At 36.1% G+C, this 24,267-nt stretch overlaps 1 protein-coding gene across 1 annotated transcript; it reads right to left on the reverse strand.

Moving 5' to 3' along the window:
- Nucleotides 1-5,307: 5,307 nt before the first annotated feature.
- On the reverse strand, nt 5,308-11,525 carry LOC112506244 (protein LNK1-like). Its single transcript, XM_025110260.1, has 7 exons — nt 11,121-11,525; nt 10,791-11,028; nt 10,635-10,706; nt 9,602-10,309; nt 6,033-6,181; nt 5,555-5,684; nt 5,308-5,388 (listed from the first exon to the last, which is right to left on the reverse strand). Exons 1-7 carry the CDS (start codon nt 11,483-11,485, stop codon nt 5,308-5,310), a joined length of 1,743 nt encoding a protein of 580 aa, XP_024966028.1. The 5' UTR covers nt 11,486-11,525.
- Nucleotides 11,526-24,267: the final 12,742 nt, after the last annotated feature.

Here is a 24,267-nt window from a genome sequence, read left to right on the forward strand (position 1 = left end):
CTCTCTCTCTCTCTCTCTCTCTCTCTATATATATATATATATATATATATATATACTTGGGATCACGTGAGATCAAGAGTTTTTCGTGAGACCCGTAAGACCAATTCTCAACTCTTGGATTAGATCAACAATTTGACAATCTGAACATTCATAAACGCCACGAGACTTCTCAATAATCACAAAATTGTCATCGTGCAACTTTAGACCATTAGATAATTAGCTTATAAAGTTGATCAATGAACATAAACTGGTCTTACGGGTCTCACGAAAAACCCTTGGTCTCACGTGAACCCAACTGTCAAATTAAAGATTATAAGATCTTTTTGTATAACTTAATCCAAAATTTTACCACAATTAAGATACTTTAGAGTCCGTGATAGAAAGGTGGGATCTTGACAAAAGTTTAATCACCATCCAAACATAGAAACAAACAACTTGAAGATTGAACTCAATCCTACAATTTGAATGTAACTCTACTTTATTTAGAAATTAGAGCATAAGTTGCAATAAAATAAACATCCTCACAGTGCTACGACTCGCCTTGTAGACCGTCCATAACAAAAAAACTTTAGGAACTCGATAGGAGGAATTAAGATCCTCGTTTTTTCGGCAATTACAATACAGAATTCTAAGTTTAAATTCTTTAAAGACGTACAAAATCACAAACACCATCATAACACCTCATGATCTTGGTAAATTAAAGGCAAACTAGCACAATATTACTCAAAACGTAAAGAAAACAAATAAAATGAGTCCAAATCCTAGAATTTGAGGCAATGGAGCAAAGAGAGTTCAAGACATGAGCAGAGAAGACCAAGATGGAGAAATCGAGCGATGATAGAGAATTCGAGACAACAATGAGAGAGGATCAAAACTTGAGATTTGGGAAATCAGTAGTCACCTTGGGAGAGGCGATAATATACTGGGAGCGCACGAGCTGAAATGATCTGATAAGATAAATGACAATTTTCTAAGCATAAGAGAAAGAATGTAGAATGATCATACAACAAAGTTTTCTACTTTTTAGTAAGAAAACAAAAATTGGTTAACTTCAAAAGCAAAATATGGAAGCGTATTATAATTCATAACAATAAAAAGAGTATGTCTTTTACATATCGAGAGAGAATCACCTGTCAACCATAAGAGGTCACGATAAAGAATTTCATTTTTCAATATGATTTCTCAAAGCATATAAAATATACAGTTACGAAAAGGGATAGGCCTTGCTCGATAAGAACATTAATGGCTTTATCCAGCAAAGAGAGCAATACTTACAAAGGGCACGAAAGAATCATCAAACGTATTGCACATAGTGACATACGTGCTTTAACTTGCTCATGGAGATCTTTTATGTACTTTAAAAGAAAAATCTATATGATATAACCAAATATGGAACATATCTGATGATAAAAAAGAAAATTATGATGAGGAGAAAAATATGACTGTAATTACATGGTTAGATATAGCAGCATACAAACCTTGCTAACCTCAAGCTTTAAGTCTATAGGCAAATAAATTACCTTTCTTGCATTGGTGAGCATCTAAAACTCCATAACCGCTTGTTATGGGTGGTCTAACCGAAGCTCTACCACAGTCACTAAGGCATGAGAGATCATATGATTTTTCTTAACAATAACTACATCTAGGAAATACAAGAAAACTTGGATTTCAGAAATCACCTATGTCTACTTTAAAGAATGGCACAAGGCACAAGGCTTAATTTTTGAATCCAATAGACTAAAATCGACATCTGCAAGAATGAAAATTTCGAAGCAAGTCTAGATATACACAAATAACTCTGGAAATGCATTCATGACCCATCAAATCCACACCGAATTCACATACAAAGAAACAAATGGATAGATTATAATTGGAGAAGAGGAGAAGAGGGTGTTATCAAGAAAAAGAATCCAAAAAATAGTCTTGGAACCCCATTCTTTGACCATCTCCATCTGTTTTTGTCTTTCTTCGCTTACTACAATCTACTCGAACCACATTTTTTCGTGAAATATTTAACCACAATAATTGCCTCAAGTACTGTTTTTACCCAAGACTTTTGATCAAGGGATGAGAGTGAGAGAGTGAGGGGACATTTGAATAGTAGGAGACATTTCAGGATGCTTAGATCAACAGAGTGAGATGATTTAAATATGAGGAGACATTTCAAAGGGAGAAAGGCAGGCGCACGAAGCAGGGTTTGTGTTAGGATTACAATGGAATTGAATTTATGGATTGGGGATAAGGATCCATCGTGAGATATAGATAGAGAGATGGTGTGCTTTAATAATTTGTACCAAAGTAATAAAGAACTTGTAAATTTGAAAATTAAGTAATTTGGCTTTAATTAATAGTACATAATGTTTAAAATGTTGTTCTTAAGAATTTGAATCAAATGCTTTATAATATAGTATAAATTATTTTTATTATTACTATTATCATTAAAGTCCAACTAACATCTATTAAAGCCCAATAGATTCATTGAAGCCCAATACGATTAAATAAAGCCCAATAGATCCATAACAACCCAATACGACTAAATAAAGCCCGATAGATCCAATAAAAACTCAGTGAGAAGCATTAAAGCCCAATAGATCTATAACAACCCAATACGACCAAATAAAACCTAATAGATCCAGTAAAAATTCAATAAGAACCATTAAAGCCCAATACGACCAAATAAAACCCAATAGATCCAGTAAAAATTCAATAAGAACCATTAAAGCCTAATAGAACCGTTAAAGCCCAATAGATCTATTGAAGCCCAATATATCCATTAAAGTCCAATAGATCTATTAAATCCCAATAGAACTGTTAAAGCCCAACTAACATTCATAAAGCCTAATAGATCTATTGAAGCCCAATAGAACCGTTAAAGCCCAACTAACATTCATAAAGCCTAATAGATCCATTGAAGCCCAACACGATCAAATAAAGTCCAATATATCCATTAGATCCCAATAGATCCATTAAAGCCCAACTAACATTCATAAAGCCTAATAGATCCATCGAAGCCCAACACGATCAAATAAAGTCCAATATATCCATTAGATCCCAATAGATCCATTAAAGCCCAATAGAACCGTTAAAGCCCAACTAGCATCCATTAAAGCCTAATACGACCAGTTAAAGCCTAATAGATCAATTAAAGCCCAATATATCCATTGAAGTCCAATAGAACCGTTAAAGCCCAACTAACATTCATTAAAGTTCAATAGATCTATTGAAGCCCAACTAACATTCATTAAAGCTTAATAGATCCATTGAAGCCCAATAGATCAATTGAAGCCCAACACGATCAAATAAAGCCCAATAGATCCATAACAACACAATACAACCATATAAATCCAATGGATCCAGTAAAATACAATAGATCCAGTAAAAACTCAATAAGAACCATTAAAGCTTAATACAATCAAATAAATTCCAATAGATCTATTAAAAACTCAATAAGAACCATTAAAGCCCAATAGATCCATTTAAAACTCACTAAGAACCATTAAAGCCCAATACGTGTTTATGAGAAGACATATATTGCATATGAGCATGTGGTGTATATTGGGCTCAACTAAGACCCGTTAAAACCAAACAAGACTTTTTTAATAGTTATTAAAATCCAATAATAACATTGACATCGAATTATGTGTTTGTATATATGCATTCCATACATGGGTGTGTGTGTTAGACTCGATAAGAGAATTATTATCAACTATACATAGCATGTGGAATATATGTAATATTATATATATCTATATAGAGGAGCGATCAAATGCAAACCACCTAATTTGTACAAACCGTGCAAACCACCATTATCCGTCGATTTCATTGTTTAATCTTATGAAATTTTTTCATGAAATTATTTAATCTTGTGAAATTGTTTCATATAATACTTTTTTTGATGAAACTGTTTCATATATGGTTATGAAATTGTTGCATATAACTAATCCTTTAAAAGAACTCTATAATGTCAATACAATAATGGAATATTGATTTTTATGGTGAGGACGCATTCATTACATCCTGATCTGTTTTATGATTTCATGTTTTGTTTAGTACACTCGTCCATTGGGGAATCGAGGTCGAGATGCTTTCACGATGGCTTTACTATCGTGGTGTTCTCATAAGATTAGACCATAAAGGTCTGGACATTTACCGACCAATAGAGAGCGTATAGACCGATCCTAATTACCCAAAAACTGGCTGTGATTATTCACGACAGGGGATAGATTGTGTGTGCCCACACCTCTACCCCACTCGACTCAAGCAGTTTGATCAATTCTTGAGAATGATGTATTTTATGTTACACGGAGTGTGAGCTGATTAGTGAACCTCCTCTGAGAGACCTTTGTGGTCTTCATTTAACCTCTGATTATATATATATATATATATATATATATATATATATATATAGCTTTGAGTTCATCTCATTCCACTTTATACAAGGAAATTGTTAACATTACAAAGGTTTACAATGAATTTTATCCTATTCATTTACACTTACAACGAACATCAGATCAAACCAAACGAACGCAGTATATTCCACTCGAAAGTAAGGTCTGGGGTGGGACGCTGCAAACTCCTTATTTGACTCCATGAAGGTTTATCATTGGTTGTCCATGTCTATATAAAGTTGCTCGTAGATGTTCCAATGTCCATATAAGACGGCTGGCCTGCATATATCTCTTCACAAATAAGTATCTAATTCGAAAACACAGATAAGAATCAAAGGGAAGGCCTGTGGAGTAGATAAATAAGTCAGGTCATTAGGTGATTACCATGAAGATAAAACTGATTTTTGCCGTATTTATATATATATATATATATATATATGTATGCATGTGTATGTATGTATATATGCATGTACGCACGTATATATGTATGGATCTTGCTGTCATGATGAATGATATGCACCGCGAAGTAAAAACTTCTTGTTAGTGGTAAAGGGTTCAAGCCTCACTAAATCCGGGGAGTGTGTATGAGTTTTGCCTTATATAAATATTTATATACTTAAGAAACCAGTATAAACTTAATGTGTGACGAGCCTTATGAATCCATGTTAGGTGTTTTTCTTTTTGAAGTATAAAATATTTATATACGGCAAAATGCAACAAATAAACTCACACACCCTCCTCACGTTTGGTGAGGTTTGAACCCCTGACCTCCAAGGAGGCCAAAGACTACAATACCTCCCTTTGGTATGTTAGGTGTTCTTGGTCATTTTAAACTACAAACACTATCAAATGTTGTTTTTAGATATTTACCTTGCAGGTTTACTCTCGGGAGTTTTTTCAGTCATCGACAATCTTGCAATCAGTTGCATGTATTTGCTGCTTCCTCATGACAATCTAGTTTAACATTTACCGCCGGCGGACTTGTGATAAACCCATGCATCTGTTCATGGCATACAAGAGAATTTAGATCAGATGTGTAATTTCTAAAATTACAGAATCTAATTGAAGAAAAAAGAACAATCACTCTACTCATTGCAGGTGGGATATATTGGGAGAGTTTAGTTTGTTAATTGATGGAAAAAATAGAAGAAATGGTTAGAGCTCACCTTTGGGCTTGGCTTCAGAGGTGAAGAAGCAGGCAAGGTGGATGAGTCTGAAGGCCTATGAAACAATAAATGCGCTAATGACCGATCTATAGGATTTGTATTACTTTCGATATCCAAAAATCCCGTGCACCTGAAATATAACCATTCATGAAATAAGGAAAAAAAGACTCAGTTTTGCAGGCTTGCAATGAGTACCAGAATATTTTTTCCTTACTTCTTTGTTCACTTGTTTTAGACCATAGAAAGGGGTTGGTTAAATCTTTGAAAGGTGTGAGTTAAATCTTTGAGAGCATGGTTGTAATTAATGGAGACTTGAGAGAGAAAATTATGTGATCATAACAAGTTTTCACATAATGGTTTTTTTCGCTTTGGAGGCCCATAACTTGTATTTCTATAAACAAATAAAGCGAGGTTGGTCACTTGCTATCGAGTTAGTAACAAATGAGAGTAGTTCGAGAAAGGAAATAAGCAATCATACTTGCTAGTTCCTGCAGTCACTACAGGCCGGCCAATATCTGCATAATCTGCAGTGCTACTACTTAAACCTGCACGGTTATGCCGTTGTTCAGCACTTCTAGCCAAACGGTACAGACTATCCTTTATGCATGACTTCGTCTTCAAATCCAACTGAAAAGCACACAGCTTCAAACCATGCAATTCTAGAAATTTAACGCTATAACCAGTGAACATAAGAAAGAATATTAACAGTCATCGTCTCCAAAACATCTTTCCTGACCCCATTCAGCACCTTAAACTTGTGTGTGACTTGAACTACCCATCAGATACAGTTAACTAAAGCAAAATGTATATATATTTTTAAGATACTTCATGTAACTGAAGTTCATAAGAGTTTTCCTAACATTACAGGAGAAAAACTAGTCACTGTTTATAACTAATTTTCCCTATTAACATCTATGACTAGCTGTTGTATAATATACTATTGAAGGAGACTAATACTTTACATATTTGCTTCCATTCGTGGGTTTCAGAGATAACTACCTGTAGGGCTCGGTTAGAGCCAACCATTACAATATTCTATAACTATAGTACGATGCTCTTACATTGCTTCACACTATATAAAGATTGTTTTACTAACCATTGGGGTTTCTTTGATTTCATGTAGTAATTCTTGAAAAGTGATTCTGGCAAAAAGTTAGAAATCATGTTTCTCCCAAACACAGAATATCTGCATTTTGAAACATAAAAATCTGCTTGTCATCAAAGATTGGTTCTAGAAATGGTACCAGATTCAAATGTAAACAAGATATCCATCCAGAAAGTGATTCCATGCCCCCAAAGTTCAACCCCGAAACATGCCTGACCTCCACGGTTGTGGTATGAAGCCCGTTAAAAATTAGAAGAGATGAAATGCTTAGTATGAATCTGTAAGACAAGAATATCATCTATCGACTTTCTCCTATCTAACACCATGTCATTTGGTATAATCTGGTCGTTTGAATCCCTCCTGACTACTTCTCTTAAATTATCCACCAACTCTCCTCTTGGTATAAGTATCCCACTCTTGTAAGCGCATCCAAATCTCTCTGCTCCTCTTGGATAATGTTCTTTTCTTCCCTCAAAAATTGATGTCTACCTAACCGTCATTAGAACATCCTCAATTCCACTCCTATACATTGATCTCAACGCTTGCACTTCATGTACACTTTTCAGATCTTTCTGCCAATAAAACATAGGGCTAACCGCCTTCCAGTAAATTCACCCAACACTCTAACCACATTGGCCTCATTTTCTTCATCAATAATCCTGTCCTTTTGTAACATCTTGTGAAAAAACATATCCTCCCAGACACATCCTGTCTAGAGTTGCTTACCACATCTCCAACTTACTATCAACATAGGTAAAGATGGACTTCATGCACTCTATTTTAGTTTGTATCAATTCAAAACCTAAGTTTCCTGAATCTAGCTTTACATCAATACATATGCAAGTGTAATCGTGGACCTATAATTGACCAAAAGCATAAACCATAAACCATGGTTCTTTTCTCTTGTATATCTTCAAACTTATCCAAAATTAAAGCAAAGAGAAACATGGCTAACCCTTGGTTTGATCTTATCGGAGAGACTAGTCTAACCTACTCATACACAAGTTTTACTCGATCTTAAATAACCTTGATCAAATGAGCATACTTTGTAAGACTTACTTCCTCTCAAGAACTTCATATCCAACTCTCAGAATTCTATCATGTTACTTGTGATCTTCTAAGCATAAGCTCACATGTACATCACCGGCTTTATTAAGGGTTGAATATATCTCCAGGTCACTTTGGTGTTACTGCTAGTGGACCAAAGGCCACCCTATGCCACTCAACCATACTTGCAATGTCCAAATCATATTATTGTGAACCACAAAACTTGCACAAGGTGGGAGAAAATAATTGATAAGCAGTTAATTAAGGAACAGACTTGTACTACATATTTTTCTCTTTCACACTTCTATTTCCAAGCTCAACATTCCTCCCGCAAATAATAGTGTACTACCTATCCTTTGCTCCCCCGGATATCTTCTCATGGGTTGTTTACTCAGGAATATATTGTTCATTTTTCTTCTTCATGGCATTAAACCAAACTGATCTACAAACACAATAGTCTCCTTCTTTAATGTATGCTCAATGCCTGCTTATAGCTTCAGTGTAGGGCTTACATGGTTGACATCTTATAATCGATATGAATTCAGATATCTACTTAATTGTTGTTAATCAAATCCATACTGCTCTTACTCAAGTCATTGAACATATTGATATGATTAGACAATACAGTAAGATAAACTACATCGACCTCCCCAAGACATATCTAAGCATTGAAAGGAATATTATCAGGCACAAAGCTCCTTTCTCTGTCTTAAAACTCCTCTCTAGCCTTACATAAGAATCTTTTAAGTATGTCATTAAAACACAAGAAGAAGAAATGTTAAGAGTCCCAGATCGGCTGATGAAAGAAAAAAGTGTTAAGGCAGCAGATCACATGTAGAGTGCACCAAGATGCAAGTTTAGTGTCACAATGATGTAGACATGTTAAGGTAATGCTTTGCTAGCTTGAAAACATTATATATATCAATGAAGTTCTTGCATTGTGCTAAACGTAATGTTAGCCACCACACATATGCACAGGGGATGAGTATGCAGGTTTAGGATTTAAACATACTCCATTGCCTTAAGGTTGCTGTTTCCACACAGGGTGTAAATTGCATGAAGTATGGCCTATGTGTGGCACGACAAGAACCACATTTTAACACCCACTTATTGGAGAATTAGGGTGTCTTAGCTGAACCGAGTGAGGTTTCAACTCAACACAGGTAAAGCTCACATGGTTTGGATGTGGATAACAGGCTCAGCTTAGTAGGTTCCCTTAAAGGGCTTAACTTAAGTGATTTATCAATTCCAAAAATTCCAAAAATCACAGGTCAAAAAGAAAACAAAACACCAGTTCTTAAATCTTACATGTATATATATACTTCTCAACAGCATCAGATTCAGTCCAAAAACATGGGTTTGTTTTCTACTTCTCTCCGCTATATACTTTGCTGTTTCAGTATTTTTAGTTTCCTAATTTTCAGCTTTTCTCATCTGTGGGTATTTCGAAGTTTTCCTGTCTTCGGGTTTTTCAGCTGATGTTTTTTCCATAGTTGTAGACTTAGCATTTATGTGTTCATACAATATGGCTTACACTTTAAATACTTTGATGAAGTTTCTTTCTTGAGTTACTTCTTTTATTTAACATACAGCTTATCTTGGTGCCATATCCAAGTTCAGTTTTTTTCTTTCTGAAAATGTCAAAGCCACGCACCAGATGCACAAATGACACACCTATTCCTCTGTTTTCAGTGCTTAACTTAATAAGGATGTTCAAGACTTCTGAAATGTAAATGATAGTGATATAATGACCAGGTTGCTTATTCTATGTTACAGCAAGGGTCCAGGTAAAGTAGCATGGGGATGCAATGATGGATGCCATGCCTACCTATATTATAGCAATGTGACGATTCCTTAAAACTATATCTAGTTGAAGAAAAGCAAAGTCATCATACATGTTCCATAACCTGTTGAAGCTGGAGCAAAATAGTAGCTTCTAGTGAAATATCATCCGACCCAGAACTAAGGGAAGAGCTCTCTGGTACATTTAACAAACCTATTTCTGCTGAAGCTCCATGCCGAAATCCTTCTAGATCACTTCGATTTTTGAGTTCCGTTGCAGACATGTAGACTTGCTTTTGGGCTGAAATCAAATCACATTTTGAAGACTGCAGCATCATACCCATTTGTCTTGGACTACCAGTAAATGAGGTCTGATATCGTTGCAGCTGATGTAAATTTCTTCCGTCATCAACTTTAACAATAGTCTCCTGCAGTGAAGGATCACCAGAAGTCTCCATTGAATGAACCTGGTTCGACACATAGGAAGATTCCTTTTGGGAAGGAGATGTAAGACCATTACATTCAGATTTCATACCAGTCGGCACTGGACAAGCTGTAGTTTGATTGGTAATATGACCATAACTTGGATGTAGATAAGTATTGTTCTGCATGTATCCTGAAGACTTAAGCTCTAAGTTTCTCTCTTGATGCTGGTAACCTACGGTGGCGAAAACTCGATAAGACTCATCAACAGAAGAAATTGGAACGTTGTTGTTTTTCAAGTCACAGACGTAACAAGACGAACCATCATGTCCTAAGCATTGGCCTTCTTTCTTTCCTTCAGTATGATGGTACTTTGGCTGCTTCTTCTGCAAATTAATCTGTTGGTCATAATCACAATTATCTAGTCAGAAATAATGTACAAGAATTTTAAGTATATAGAATATAAACAAGAAAGCATTGAGCTAGAATGTATTTGACTTCTACATTAGCAAAATGATCTCATAATGTAAATAGGGCTAGCAATGGAATCTTTTCCTAGAATATAACAGGCGTGATTCTTCAACTATGGTTTGTTTGTATATTATTTACAAGTCAGACTCAGTCAACAAAAAGATGAAAAGAGCAGAATGATGAAAGATACTATACTGGAAATTGAAAACAAACAAATATTAGTTAGCAACATTATGCTCCTTTGGACAATACCATTCTGTTATCCTTTTTGAAGTGGGCTCCCCTTCCATTTGTTAACTGAAGTACACCTTTGGACTTGACTCCCTGCCAAGAAAGATAGAACAAAAGATTCAGTTATTCTGAATAAATGTTTATCAAGCCTGGTGTCTTAACCATAACTGGACCAACCTGATCTTTGAGTTGAATCTCATCTTTGTTTTCAAATTTGTATCCGAACCTCTTATCATCTGATTCTGGAGTTCCATGATCCTGTGATATATTTATTAAAGCACTTGTCTCGGAACATGGAAACTTAAAATCCATTTTCAGTACTTCTTCACATCCCACAGTTGAATCTTCCTGTGTAAACCAGTCCATTTCGTCGTTGTTGCCTGTAACACCTAGTCCAAATGATGAACTGCAGCTTCTGCACGAAATGTATATTTGAATTTTTGTTTTTGTAACAAGAACGGCAAATACCAGAAAACAAAATTCTTTGACATTTGAAGTGATAATTACCTTAACATCCTGCCCACTTCTTCAAAGTTCCCTACATCAGGCCAGTCATTATATAAAAGATCACTTGATTCTTTATCCGCGCAACTGTTGAAAAAGTTAAGATCATCGGTTGGGGGAATGTGATTTAGCTGGTAAGCATAGGAATTACTATCAGCTATAGACAAGCTTCCATTCAGGGTGAGATCATCCTTGCAAACTTCACTGTTGGACGTGATATTGCTACTTTTGAAGCAATAACTTGATATTCTTGTATCGTCAAATGCCAAACTAGACATGTCTTTTCCTGTTTGACCATCATATAAAGCAGAAAATACATCATGAGGTGTATGAGACCATAGATCCTTTTGCAGCATGTTCCTTTTCATATTTAATGCATTGGAGTCTCTTTCTTACAGCTATATCGCTCACATGAACTTCCTGGGATGATGATTAGTAGGGTACTATATCATCATCACCTTGATCTAAGTCGTCCCAGATAATATCTTCAAGCCGTAACACCAGTTACAGAATTTAGCTGTAATAAATGCAGTTAACACATATTATAAGTTACTTTCTAACAATTTTTTAAAAGAAGGCAAGATCGATGAAAATAGAAAAAAGTACACAGAAAGGTGCATAGATGAAAAAGTAAAAATACAAGGAGAAAAACTACATCCCCCCCCCCCCCCCCCAACACACACACAGAGCATAGCACCCAAAAGCAGGCCACATTACATCATTACCCCAAAAAACAAGAGAATAAAATCAATACTTTGTAACAAATTTGTGAAAGAAAAACCAGAGAACCTCAGGACAGCAGCCACCACCTTCCCATTGCTAAAGGAACTTACAAGAGTGTTGAACAAAGTTATCTGAAAAGAAATAATCTTCAATATCAGATATTGATTATATCTTTTCGCAAAATTGTAGGAAAAGGGAGTTGCCTAGTTCAGTATGCTTAAGGGTTATAAAGCTATTTTGGCCACTTTTCTGTGTTGATAATGAGAAATATTTCTGTAATGGGCACTTCAGTTTTGTAATGTTAAGCTACCAACACAGCTACAAACGTAAGCAAATAGATTAAGGGACCACCAATAAAGATCCAAAAATCCCTGTCTAAACCTCAGCCCCACAGAAAATCACATGAAGATATGTTCCTATGCAAGAGATACAAGCTGAACAGAGTTTGAATTGCACTTACAAGATATACATGTCAAAAAATTCAGAGAAGAAAACTTGAACCATGGCTTTTGCAAGACCAAACTCATTATAGTTTGACATTATAAGCTTGTAATGGGTGTAAATGACCTCTCTTACATAATAACTACATTTAAGAAAAATAGCTCCTAAAATATCTGCAACTTGGACCAGATTGCAATCCTTTCTGGTGCATATGCATGGAAATAGGTGTTGCATCCTATGCTTTCATCGTTATACGGTAACTTTGACCATGTGTAGCTTCAAAGTACTCTCATATAGTTTACAAACAGCTATCATGTCTCCTCCTCCTCCTCATGCTTTGGCAAGAAGCAGCAGATACATGCATTTCTCAAATCTCAATACTCAAACTTTACTTGGCTTGTCCTTTAATATCTCTAGAATCAAGCATTACACCACATCAAAACTTTCTTGGTTGTATGAGTGATGATGTTCAAAAAGCTAATGTCCTTGCTCCAACCAAGCCAGTTCCTTACTGATGCTATTCCTTTTCCATGGTTCAGTCAGGTATTTGTAAGCAACTACCAAACTAGAAAATGAAGTTTTGACAAAACCAAACAAATAACCTAAAACCAAACCAAACTAAATCCAACTCGAAAGTAGGGTTGGAGTGAGATGTAGGTAGACTTGACCTTTACCTCAAAAGGGTAGAGTGGCTTTTTCCATGAAGGCCCTGACTTCTCCACGGTTGTGAGCAAACAAGTAGAAGGAATAAAGACTGACATATGGTGAACGAATCAAGAATCAAAGTAAGTATGAAAAAGTAACAAGTAGGTACAATGAAAAAATACGAAAAGGTACATTGAAAACATCTCTAGCTTAGAATTCAAAGAAAACATCTCTAGCTTAGAATTCAAAGAAAACATCTCTAGCTTAAACTACCGATCCTCTACTCCCCCAAACCCCCCAAAAAAATGTCCAACTCCCTTCTACCCAACTACGCTAGCTACAAATCGGCAAATCTAGTCTGCTACCCTAGTCCTCCATCTCCGAATATTCCTATAAGAGATCATTGTCCTTGGAAATGTCTAAAACCGCCATGTCCAACCTCAAGTGCTCATGCCACGTCCTCCTCACCCCTCTTGACCGTCACTCTTTCTACTCTCCTCACTGGTGCCGATATCGGTCTCCTATGAACGTACCCAACCCAAAGCAATCTCCCCTCTCAATTTATCCGTTATTGAGGCAACTCCCAACTCCTCCCAGAAAACCTCGTTTGGAATTTTGTCTAACCTAGTCCGACCATATGTCCACCTATGATACTCATTTCTGCAACTTCCAACTTCCTATCAATGGCCTTCCTTGTAGCCCAACATTCCGACCCATACAATATAACCGGTAAGATGGCTACCTTATAGAATTTCTCCTTCAGTTTTAGTGGAACCTTCTTGTAACACAAGGTTGGTTACATGATGATGTCATGTTATTCACTCCTTTAGATTCTCACTCTAACTAAGAGAACTTGTGCACTTGTTGATTGGAATCTTATGTAAACCCAAAAGATAAATAATTAAATAAACAAATTTATGCCTTTATATAATTTACAAGAAATTTTGCCACTAACTAATCACATGTCTTATCCTCTTACTAGCACTTCATCGAATCATCCCCAATTTGAGAATAAGTCAAACCTCCTTTACATCACTCTCCAAAAGAGCCCATGAGAAAAGCTGGATGTTCCAAGGATAAATGGTCCAAATATGAGGCTCCAACATCCATAAAGCAATAAACTAAAGTATTAGAATCAATTTAACAAGCTCTTTAGGAAAATCAACCAAAAGGGAACCCTCAGAATTCTAGCATTCCTTCAACTTTTGTTATTCAGCACCAATAATACATGAGGCAGATTGCTCTGTTCCAATCCCATACTTCACAAACAAGAATAAGAATAAACAAAGTTTCCCCCTTTATCAAGTCCAACATATCAACAAAACACCAATTAGCCCCAATCTATCACATTAAAACAACCATACTTAGAAAATGAGTTCAACTATACAGATCTTTACCCCAAAACAATTAGGTTAAACAAAGGACAATAGATTATAGAGAAAGGTTCAAACAATAAAAATGAGTTGCTAACTAAACAGAATGTACCGCTGTAAACAATCGAAAATCATTGTCTACGTTTCACAGCATTAACTTTCAACCACAAACGAAATTAAACAAAACTAGAATTAGAACCATCGGAACACTCGACGGAAATGGAAATTAAACACACCATAAAACTCAAGATAGGAGACCCTAATTCTTGATAACAGAGAGACAAATGGCGTGTATACCTGAAGCCAAAGAGAGAGATGAATTGGAAAAAATGAAATTAACAAAAATTTCTAAAACAGGAAAGATTAAGATAAGCATGACACGTGGCCTGGAGGAGAGAGAGTGTATGTAGCGATTCGTGGACAGGAGAGACAGACGACGATGTGTGATCTGTTTCCGTCGTCTCATTGGTCCAGCTTTGCAACTTGCAGGTGCCACGTCGGATACTGGGACCCACGGGTAGAAGATTTGTGGTTTTCAATAGCTCACGTGGAATCCATTTATTTGGAGTGCCTGCTGGCCACAGCCGCCGCCATCTTATTTTTTTCCTTCTCTACTTTCAAATAAATAAAATATTTTAGTTTTATGTTTTTAGGAAATACAAGTTGTGTTTGTCACTGAAAGTTTTTAGAAAAAAATCAATGGAACTCGTCTTACAGGGTGTTTGGGATTGCTTATTTGAAATAACTTATGTTTTTTTACAAAAGCATTCATTAACTTATTATAAGTCAAAATGGTTTAACTTTTTTATTAACTGCTTATTACCGATTTGACACCGATATAAGTTGTTTATCCAAACGTTTAAAAGTCCTTATTACCGATGACACATCGGAATAAGTCAATAAGTTGTTTTTATAAACAATCTCAAACACCCTCTTCCTCTTCAGAGGCAACATGGAGGTTTTCTTGTAGGACAAGAGAATCACATATGTTTGTCAGTCTTGAAAGCCACATTAGACTCGTGAAATGTCCAATACTTCTAGACATTGAGGGGATGCCAGGAAATTGATCGCTGAATTGAATAAGGAAATAGATGGTTGTGATGTTAATAAAGATTGACAAAAGAATCTCCCTTCATTAGCAATAATCCATCAAATATATACAAAGATAACAACAAACTACCCTAAAATACATGAGAGTAAATATGGAAGAAATATACAAAAATAATAATAATATATACGGTCTAATACTCCCCGGCAGTTGAAGCAGGAGGAGAGCGGATGCATAAATCGGAGCAGAAGCGCTGAAACAGTTGTCGTGGAAGACCCTTAGTAAAGATATCGGCATATTGATGTTCATTGGGCGCATGAATCACTCGAATTCAACCGATTTTGACGAGCTCTCGAACAAAATGGATATCTATCTCAACATGTTTAGTTCGCTGGTTTTTCACCGGGTTATCAGACAGATACACAACGAAAATATTATCACAGTATACGAGCATGGCTTTGGTGACCGGTACATGGAGCTCGAGAAGCAAATTTYTGAGCCAACTAGTTTCAGCTGTGGCGTTAGCAACACCCTTGTATTACGCCTCGACACTTGAACGTGAGATAGTTGGTTGTCGATTAGAGGACCAGGAGACGAGATTGTCCCCCAGAAAGACACAATACCTCGAGGTTGATCTACGAGAATCAGGACATCCCCCCAGTCAGCGTCAGAATACGCCGTGATTCGAAGGTTGAGGGACTTAAGAATGTGCAGGCCATGATCCGAAGTCCCTTTAATGTACCGGAGTATCCGTTTTAGGAAGTTAAAGTGGGGTTCTCTGGGTGCATGCATGAATAGACAAACTTGTTGCACGTCATATGTGATATCCGATCGTGTGAAGGTGAGATATTGAAGAGCACCGGCGAGACTACGGTAAAGAGTACCATCTTTCAATGGCTCCCTGGCACTGGCACTGAGCTTGGACGTGGTATCAACTGGTGTGGCGATAGATTTACAGCCTGTCATGTTAGCCCGCTCAAGAATAGAATTCACATATTGCGGTTGGGAAAAAAAAATACCACGATCTGTATGAGTCACCTGAATACCAAGAAAATGATGTAATCTACCCAAGTCAGTCATTGCAAATTCCTTTGAAAGAGTGTTGAAGACTGAGTGGAGAAAGGTATCGTTAGAGGCCGTGAGAATAATGTCATCGACATATAACAATAAGTAAGCAATGTTGTTCCCCTTGCGATAGACAAAAAGCGATGTATCGGATGCAGCACTCTTGAAACCCGTAGATGTAATAAAGGTAGCAAAGCGATGGTAGCAAGCTCGTGGGGCCTGCTTAAGACCATACAATGATTTTCTTAACCTGCACACAAACTCAGGGTGATGTCGATCAATAAAACCGGAAGGTTGATGCATATAAACAGTTTCCGCCAAGTTGCCGTGAAGAAACGCATTTTTAACATCAAGTTGATGAATTGACCACGAACGGGAAACAACAAATATGAGCACGGTATGGATGGTAGTATGTTTAACAACTAGGCTGAACGTTTCATCACAATCAATGCCAACCTGCTGAGATTTACCATTAACCACAAGTCTAGCTTTGTATCGAGCTAAAATGCCATCCAAGTGGAATTTGTGGCGATAAAGCCACAAGCACCTAATGATATGGGCATCAGGTGGTTTCGGGACCAATTCCCATGTGTCATTGTCACATAAAGCTTTATATTCATCCTTCATAGCATGTTTCCAGTTAGGGTCGAGAAGGGCTAGGTGGGGGTTTTTAGGAAGCGGAGAAATAGTAGAGGTGTGAAGATTTAGACGTTGTGTGGGTTTGAGGGTGCCAAGACGAGACCGAGTCGTCATGGGGTGAGGAAGAACGGGAAGTGGCAGTGATGGAGGTGTAGGAGATGGTGATGGCGTCGAGTGAGTAGAAGTGGAATCAGAAAATGGCGAGTGAGTGGGGTCAGTGTGAGAAGGGGGGAAGGGGTGACGGTGGCGTAGACGAGGTTGAGGGTGTAGGCGATGTAGAAGGGGGTGGTGGTGGCGAGGGTGAGGATGGTTGGAAGTGGTGGATAGTTGAAGGAAGGTTGGTGTCAGAAGATAAGAACCGGTAGTCATGGGAGGTGTTAGAGGTAGGAGTGGCAAATGGAAAGACGGTTTCGTCAAACGTGACATGACGTGATAGATGAATTTTTCCGGTTGTGGGATCAAGACAATGAAAACCCCGATAGTTGGCAGGGTAGCCAAGAAAAACACAAATTCATGTTCTAGGGCAGCGGCTCGGGATCCTTTATTGCAGACAAATATGTTCTTAATCTTCTCCCAGGCTTCAAAAGCAGTCGAGTCTAGTTCAAGAACTCGAATCAGCAGGTCATCGGAAAGGGATCCATAGATCCATTGTAACACAATAGCATCGATTTCTGCCCATTGGTTATAGGCATCATCGATATTAGCAGGTGGTCGAGTACCATCAATATGAGCCAACACCTTGTATGCACTAGCATGWATGCGAAATAGCTTGACCCACGAAGAATACGTAACCTTGACACCATCCAAAACTCAAACTTTGTTCTGGATTTTCGTAACCGTGTAAGCCGGATGGAGAGATTCGGTCTTCTGAGGGATCAGATCTTCCTTCGCCATTGAAAAAGGGTGAAGAAGGTCGCCAGAAAAAAAATGATCGGAGAAGATGAATCAGCCGTGGCTGATGAGAGAGAGAGTGCCCGAGAGAATAAAGGGCTCAGATACCATAAAGATTGGCAAAAGAATCTCCCTTCATTAGCAATAATCCATCAAATATATACAAGGATAACAACAAACTATCCTAAAAAACATGAGAGTAAATATGGAAGAAATATACAACAATAATAATAATATATACAGTCTAATAGTTAATTGCAACAATTACCTTTATTTTTCTCTAAAATTTCCTTACTCCTTCCGTTACAATCCTGAAGAGTGGTTCATCTTTGTTCCCCTAAAAGTTGAAATCTTTGAAATAGGATCTTTATTTTGAGCAAATTTTAATAGATAGGTTTGAATGGACCAACTTTTTACCAGGATAAAGATTAGGGTTTTGTATTTGGTTTCGAGAAGATGAATGGGCCAAAGATTGCAAACACGAAAACCATTACATGCTTCAATTGCAACAGATAATTCATATAAATGAATTAAATCATTAAGTGATGTTCCAGAAATTAATCAATCAAACATAATTGTTAAGAACTCAATCAAGATCAACAATGATAGTTTATGAAATTAGTAGAGAGAGAAAGTTCTTCAAAGACTTGTATTGAGCTTTAAAGATTACAATGCTTCAAATGAAATGCTAGTCTAAAACTAAAGACAACTAAACTATTTATACTAAGGAAAAAACAAAGGGAAATTACAAAGTTTGAACACAACTTTAAAGCACAAAGCGTTGAACCCAACATTCTCCCCCTTTAGATTCAAGTTCTAGAAATAGAAAATCTTGAACGTCTAAATCTCAGATGTGTCTCAAATCTTCTAATAGCATTCATGTACTCAATATTCTCATAACATAACTCCAGAGCTTTAAGTAGTAAGAACCTTTATCTCAAATTCATCTTGTTAGACCTTGACGCCTTGTCATCTTGAACTTTCTTTAACTTGAGCTGCTTCCTAATAATCTTGATTGTTCCATCACTGTACCTTTTAAGTTTACTGAACCTAAGAAACCTTTTGGCACCCTCAGAGTTTTCATAGGTAACACCTAACTCCAGATCTTCAAGAATCATGTACAATGACCATCAACGTCTTCTAAATCTTGATTCGACTTCTTCAGATTGACATGTTTCTAATTACTTTCATATCCCATCTGAATATTTATAACATAAGACAATTTTCTCTGACACTTGAGAAATCTTTTGATGGCTTCTAATCCCTAACCGATTCCTTATAATATGATAGTTTGGTTTCAAAAATCATGATACATATACTCTAAGTCTTCCAAGTACAGATTTGGAAAATCAGCTTCACTAAAGTACCATTCTCTACCATCTTCCTTGTGACGCAGAAGACTGGATACCAAACTCTTACAAGTCTTTTAGCTTCCACCTTCTTTATCGAGACAATTTTGTGTTTTGTTGGTTTTCAGGAAGTACTTATACTCTTTGCGATATTCAGTGGATTCTTTTCGAATACCCAAAACTTTATCAGCACTTAGAGCTTTCAAAGAACGAACAAAAATTCGGGTGTACATGTCTTCAAGATAATGTTCTCTTATTCAAGCTCTGTCCTACCCTGGAGTTTCTAGCTTCTCAACGGTAGGCACATACCTTCTTGAAGATGGAACATTTGCAGTGTGAGCTATAGAATATGTACTAGGAGCACTTGGTGGTTCTGCAAAGACTGGTTCAGGTTCTTCTTTCGGCTTGACTAGAAATGGAAAGCTTGATTCATCATCATTTATATTTGCTTAACAACTCATCTACATAAGCAACATCTTCTCCTTCCGATTCAACATTAATATATCCTGACCTCTACCTACTTCATCAGCAAAAACATCGTTAAATCCAACATTCGCTGACAAACCCAATAACCTCCGTGTTTCTATGTTTGCTACTGTTTTTATTTCATATTTCATAGCATATATGTATACAATGCTACTATTTTTCTAAAACTGTTCTAGGGGTTTGAACTGTTTTTTTAAAACTGTTTTTTAACTGTTTTGTATATATAGTGGTCTGTTTTGCTACTGTTTTGTTATTGTTTATTGCTACTGTTTTGCTACTGTTTTGTGTACATACTTCTAACAAAACTTTTGCTACTGCTTTGTATATATAATGCTACTGTTTTGAATTGTTTGCTACCGTTTTTTATTTCATATTTCATAGCATATATGTATACAATGCTACTGTTTTTTAAAACTGTTTTAAGGGTTTGAACTGTTTTTTTAACTGTCTATTTTGCTACTATTTTGTTATTGTTTAATGCTACTATTTTGCTACTGTTTTGTGTATATGCTTCTAACAAAACTTTTGCTACTATTTTGTATATATAATGCTACTGTTTTGAACTATTTGCTACTGTTTTTATTTCATATTACATAGTAAGTTATACAATACAAAAGGGGATGGTTAATAACTTTTGTTTCTTGGAACAGGAAATGGCCCGACTTAGTTTAGCAACAACACGTAGACGTAGGCTTATCAAAGAAAGGATATTTTTGTCTTTTTTCATCATTCCAATTCAATTTTGTTGCAAACCAAACAGACAGATTCCAGTTCATTACACAGATTAAATTTCATTCTTGCTAAGCAAACACTTGGTCAAATCTAATATCATTCCATTCCAATTCCTTCCAGATTCCAATTCCTTTGACAGATTTCATTTTTTCATAAACCATTCTGCGAACCAAACGCCCCCTTAGTGATATGGCTCATTCTTGTGTTAAAGCTGGTTCATTTTTTGGAATTGTTCAACGCATGTACACATTATTTGCTAGTTCTACAAAAAGGTGGAAGGTGTTACTTGATAATGTGTCAAACTTAACTATAAAATCTTTGTGCAACACATGTTGGGAAAGTAGAATAAAAAGTGTCAAGGCAATTAGATTTCAAGCTACTCAAATAAGATCGACTTTACTTGAATTATGCAAATCATGTGATAATGCCAAGACGAAAAGTGAAGCAGAAAGTTTGGTAAGTGCAATTGAAAATTTTGAGTTTTTACTTGGTATGGTTATTTGGTATGATGTTTTATTTGCAATAAACATGGTTAGTAAAAAGTTGCAATTAAAATCTATGTGCATTAATGCTACCATGGAACAATTTGAAGGTGTAGTGAAGTATTTTGAAAAGTATAGGAATGAAGGGTTTGCATCAAGTATGGATACTGCTAAAACAATAACATGTGAAATGAATATAGATCCTACATTTTTAATTAAACGTCGTATTATTAGGAAAAAACAATTTGATGAAAATAATAGTGAAGAAGAAATGCAAGCATCAGAAGAGGAGACTTTTAGAATTAATTATTTTTTAACCATTGTGGACATGACAATTTCTTCATTGAATAATATATTTGAACAATTAAAGAAATTAGAAAGTATTTTTGGATTCCTATTCGATTCTGATAAACTAAAGTCATTGGATGAAAATGAATTGATGAGATCTTGTGTTCATTTTGGTGATATCTTTTATCATATTACTGTGGCGGGTGTGGATGTAAATGATCTTTATTCTGAATTAAAGGTGTTGCAGGTGACTTTGCCATATAAATCAATGACGTCAGTTGAAATTCTTGAGTTTGTCAAAGTTGTATATTGTTACCCTAATGTTTCCGTTGCTTATCGAATTATGTTGACAGTACTTGTGACCGTAGCATCTGTGGAAATGAGTTTTTCAAAATTGAAGTTATTGAAGACGTACTTGAGGTCATCAATGTCACAAGAAAGATTGAATGGATTGGTAATTTGTGCATTGAAAAAGACATGCTTGATAATATTGATTTAGATGCTATTATTGATGATTTTGCATCCAAAAATGCTCGAAGAAGTTGTTTTGCATGAATTAGATGCTATTATTGATGATTTTGTATCCAAAATACTCAATAAAGTTGTTTTGTATTAATTATTAGTATTATTGTATGAAAGTTTGTTTTTTTTAAAGATTGTACATATAGAGAGCCCAAAATTTACAAATTGCCCAGGGACCAAAAAATGTCAGAAATGGACCTGATGAGACCTTCAGCGTCATTCCAATGTTCAACGATCAAATGAATCTTGTCGAGAAAAATAGTTTTTGTCTTGTCCTTCTGCATACAAAGGTCAAACTCATACCTTTCTAAGTATAGTACAGTACGGAGCTACTTCTTTGACTCCAAACGTGCTTACCTACTTTATGAAAGAGGATTGTTCATGTACAACCAAAAGGACTGTATACTGTAACAAAGGACAAACTTTCCTCTAAAAACTTGCCACATGCTATGTACCTTTTGAATTGCATTTAATGCAATGTGTATAAATAACTGAGTAGTTCTCTCCTCAATTATCTTCTTCCTTACTAAAAACTTACCCAAGAAGTTACTTCTCTCTCTACTCTCTGTCTAAGAGAAAGACCCACTTTAACAAGTGAAGAACACATTTCTTCTTACCTTATTTCTTGTAGCAAGTCTTTCCTTATTGTTATTTGTAATTTTGTGTGTATCTTAGATTGTTTAGATAGGTTTTGTATCTTATCTCTTCCGCAAACAATTTGTAAAATTTGTTTTGATTTTTATATTATCAATATATAATTTTTAAAAGTGAAAGTTACTGTGTTTGTATTCATCCCCCTTTCTACAAATTGTTACCTATAAACTTTTGTAGACCGGCTGGGACCAACACTAGATAATCTCGTTGGACCGTGTAGAACATACTCTTCAAAGACAATAATTTGTCCCTTAAAGCATCAGGTAACACAAATTTCGTATTGGGATAATTAAAGAGAGACTCCCTAGATCTCAAAGTCTATGAGATCAAGTTCTTCTTATACACCCAGATTCTTGTGTACATATTTATATGAGAGATTACGGACATTTATAACCACTAATGGATAAGCTTGAAAAGTAGTTACAACCAAATCAGACAAGGACCAAAGTCTAATTGTACTAAGGCAAAATCTAGTTCAAAATATCAAACTCTGACTCTAAGTATCAAACTCTGTTTCCTAAGTCTAAGTCTGAGTTCACAAAGTCTAAGTCTGGTTCTAAGTTTAAAAATCTGTCCAAAGTCCAGATTTAGGCTTAGGCCTTGTTTGTTTTTTCATCTTTAACTCTTAGTTACCACTTATATCTTATTCGTTTAAACATTTTCGTAGTTCAGACTGTTTTTTTTTTCTAGAGCCTCTTATCACTTAATAGAGTCAGAATAAATAAGAGGTAAAGAATAAATAAGAGGTAAACTAATATCTTAATTCCTCTTATTTCCCTTTTTCTTTGATTCTATTTGGTTGTTGCTTGTTTCTCCATCGTTTGGTACGCATACATGATTGGACATGACAGAACTGGACAAAACAAGATGGTAGGACTGGACAGGACTGGATAGAACAAGTGTCTGTCTGGTGTTTGGTATGACTAGGACTGGACATGACAGAACTAGATAAGTTGTCTCAAAAGTTATTTTATGATTTTATATATGATATAATAGTTAAAACTAACACAAATAAAGTAAATAACCTAATTTTATAAACATTTTTACACAATTTTCATATACATAAATATAAAATTGTACCAAATTTGAACGAAATTTTTTATATAATTGATGGTATTTTGATAAAACATGATTCATACAAAGGAGAAATTATGTTTTATTCAATTTAAAAGATCTTTATCAATTGGTAGAGGCACGATAAAGATTGTTGCAAAAACAATGGTTGTGGAGGTAGAAGCATTGTTAATTGGTGGACGATAATGGTTGTGGAGGACGTGAATATGGTGGAGAATGGTGGTGGTGGCGGTTGACAATGATGGTGGTTTTGGTGGAGGTTGTGGTAGCCAGCGATACTAGGGGTGGTGGAGATGGATGATTGTGGTTATGGAGGACATGAATATGGTAGATAGTGGTAGAGGTAGTCAATAGTGGTGGCCGATGGTGGTAGTGGTAATGGTAGCCCATGATGGAGGTGAGGTAGCCCATAGTGGTGGTGATGAACGGTGCTGGTCGGTGGACGACGATGGTTGGGGAGGTGGTGGAGGAGGTTGTAGTAGAAGAGAATGTGGAGGTGGCCAATGGTGGTAGTGGTGCTGGCAATCGACGGTGATGGTCAGTGGACGATGATGGTTGTGGAGGTGGTGGAGGAGGTTGTACTAGAAGAGAAGGTGGAGATAGCCAACAGTGGTAGTAGTGGTAGCAATGAACGATGGTGGTCAGTGGACGAAGATGGTTGTGAAGGTGGTTGTTGATCCTCTCTCTCAGTGATTTGATGATAATCCCTTTTTCCTTTCGATGTATTTTTGTGTTTCT

This window comes from Cynara cardunculus (genome assembly GCF_001531365.2).
Source record: "Cynara cardunculus var. scolymus isolate 2C chromosome LG 2, CcrdV1, whole genome shotgun sequence".
Taxonomy (NCBI): domain Eukaryota; kingdom Viridiplantae; phylum Streptophyta; class Magnoliopsida; order Asterales; family Asteraceae; genus Cynara; species Cynara cardunculus.

What these genes read in the sequence shown, in the direction of transcription:
- LOC112506244 (XM_025110260.1), bottom strand. Translation starts at nt 11,485, where the DNA reads ATGAAAAGGAACATGCTGCAAAAGGATCTATGGTCTCATACACCTCAT. An exon ending in AGATTCAACTCAAAGATCAG is followed by an intron (nt 10,707 to 10,790) that starts GTTGGTCCAGTT and finishes CTTTCTTGGCAG; the next exon opens with GGAGTCAAGTCCAAAGGTGT. An exon ending in GTGACTGCAGGAACTAGCAA is followed by an intron (nt 5,685 to 6,032) that starts GTATGATTGCTT and finishes GTTATATTTCAG; the next exon opens with GTGCACGGGATTTTTGGATA.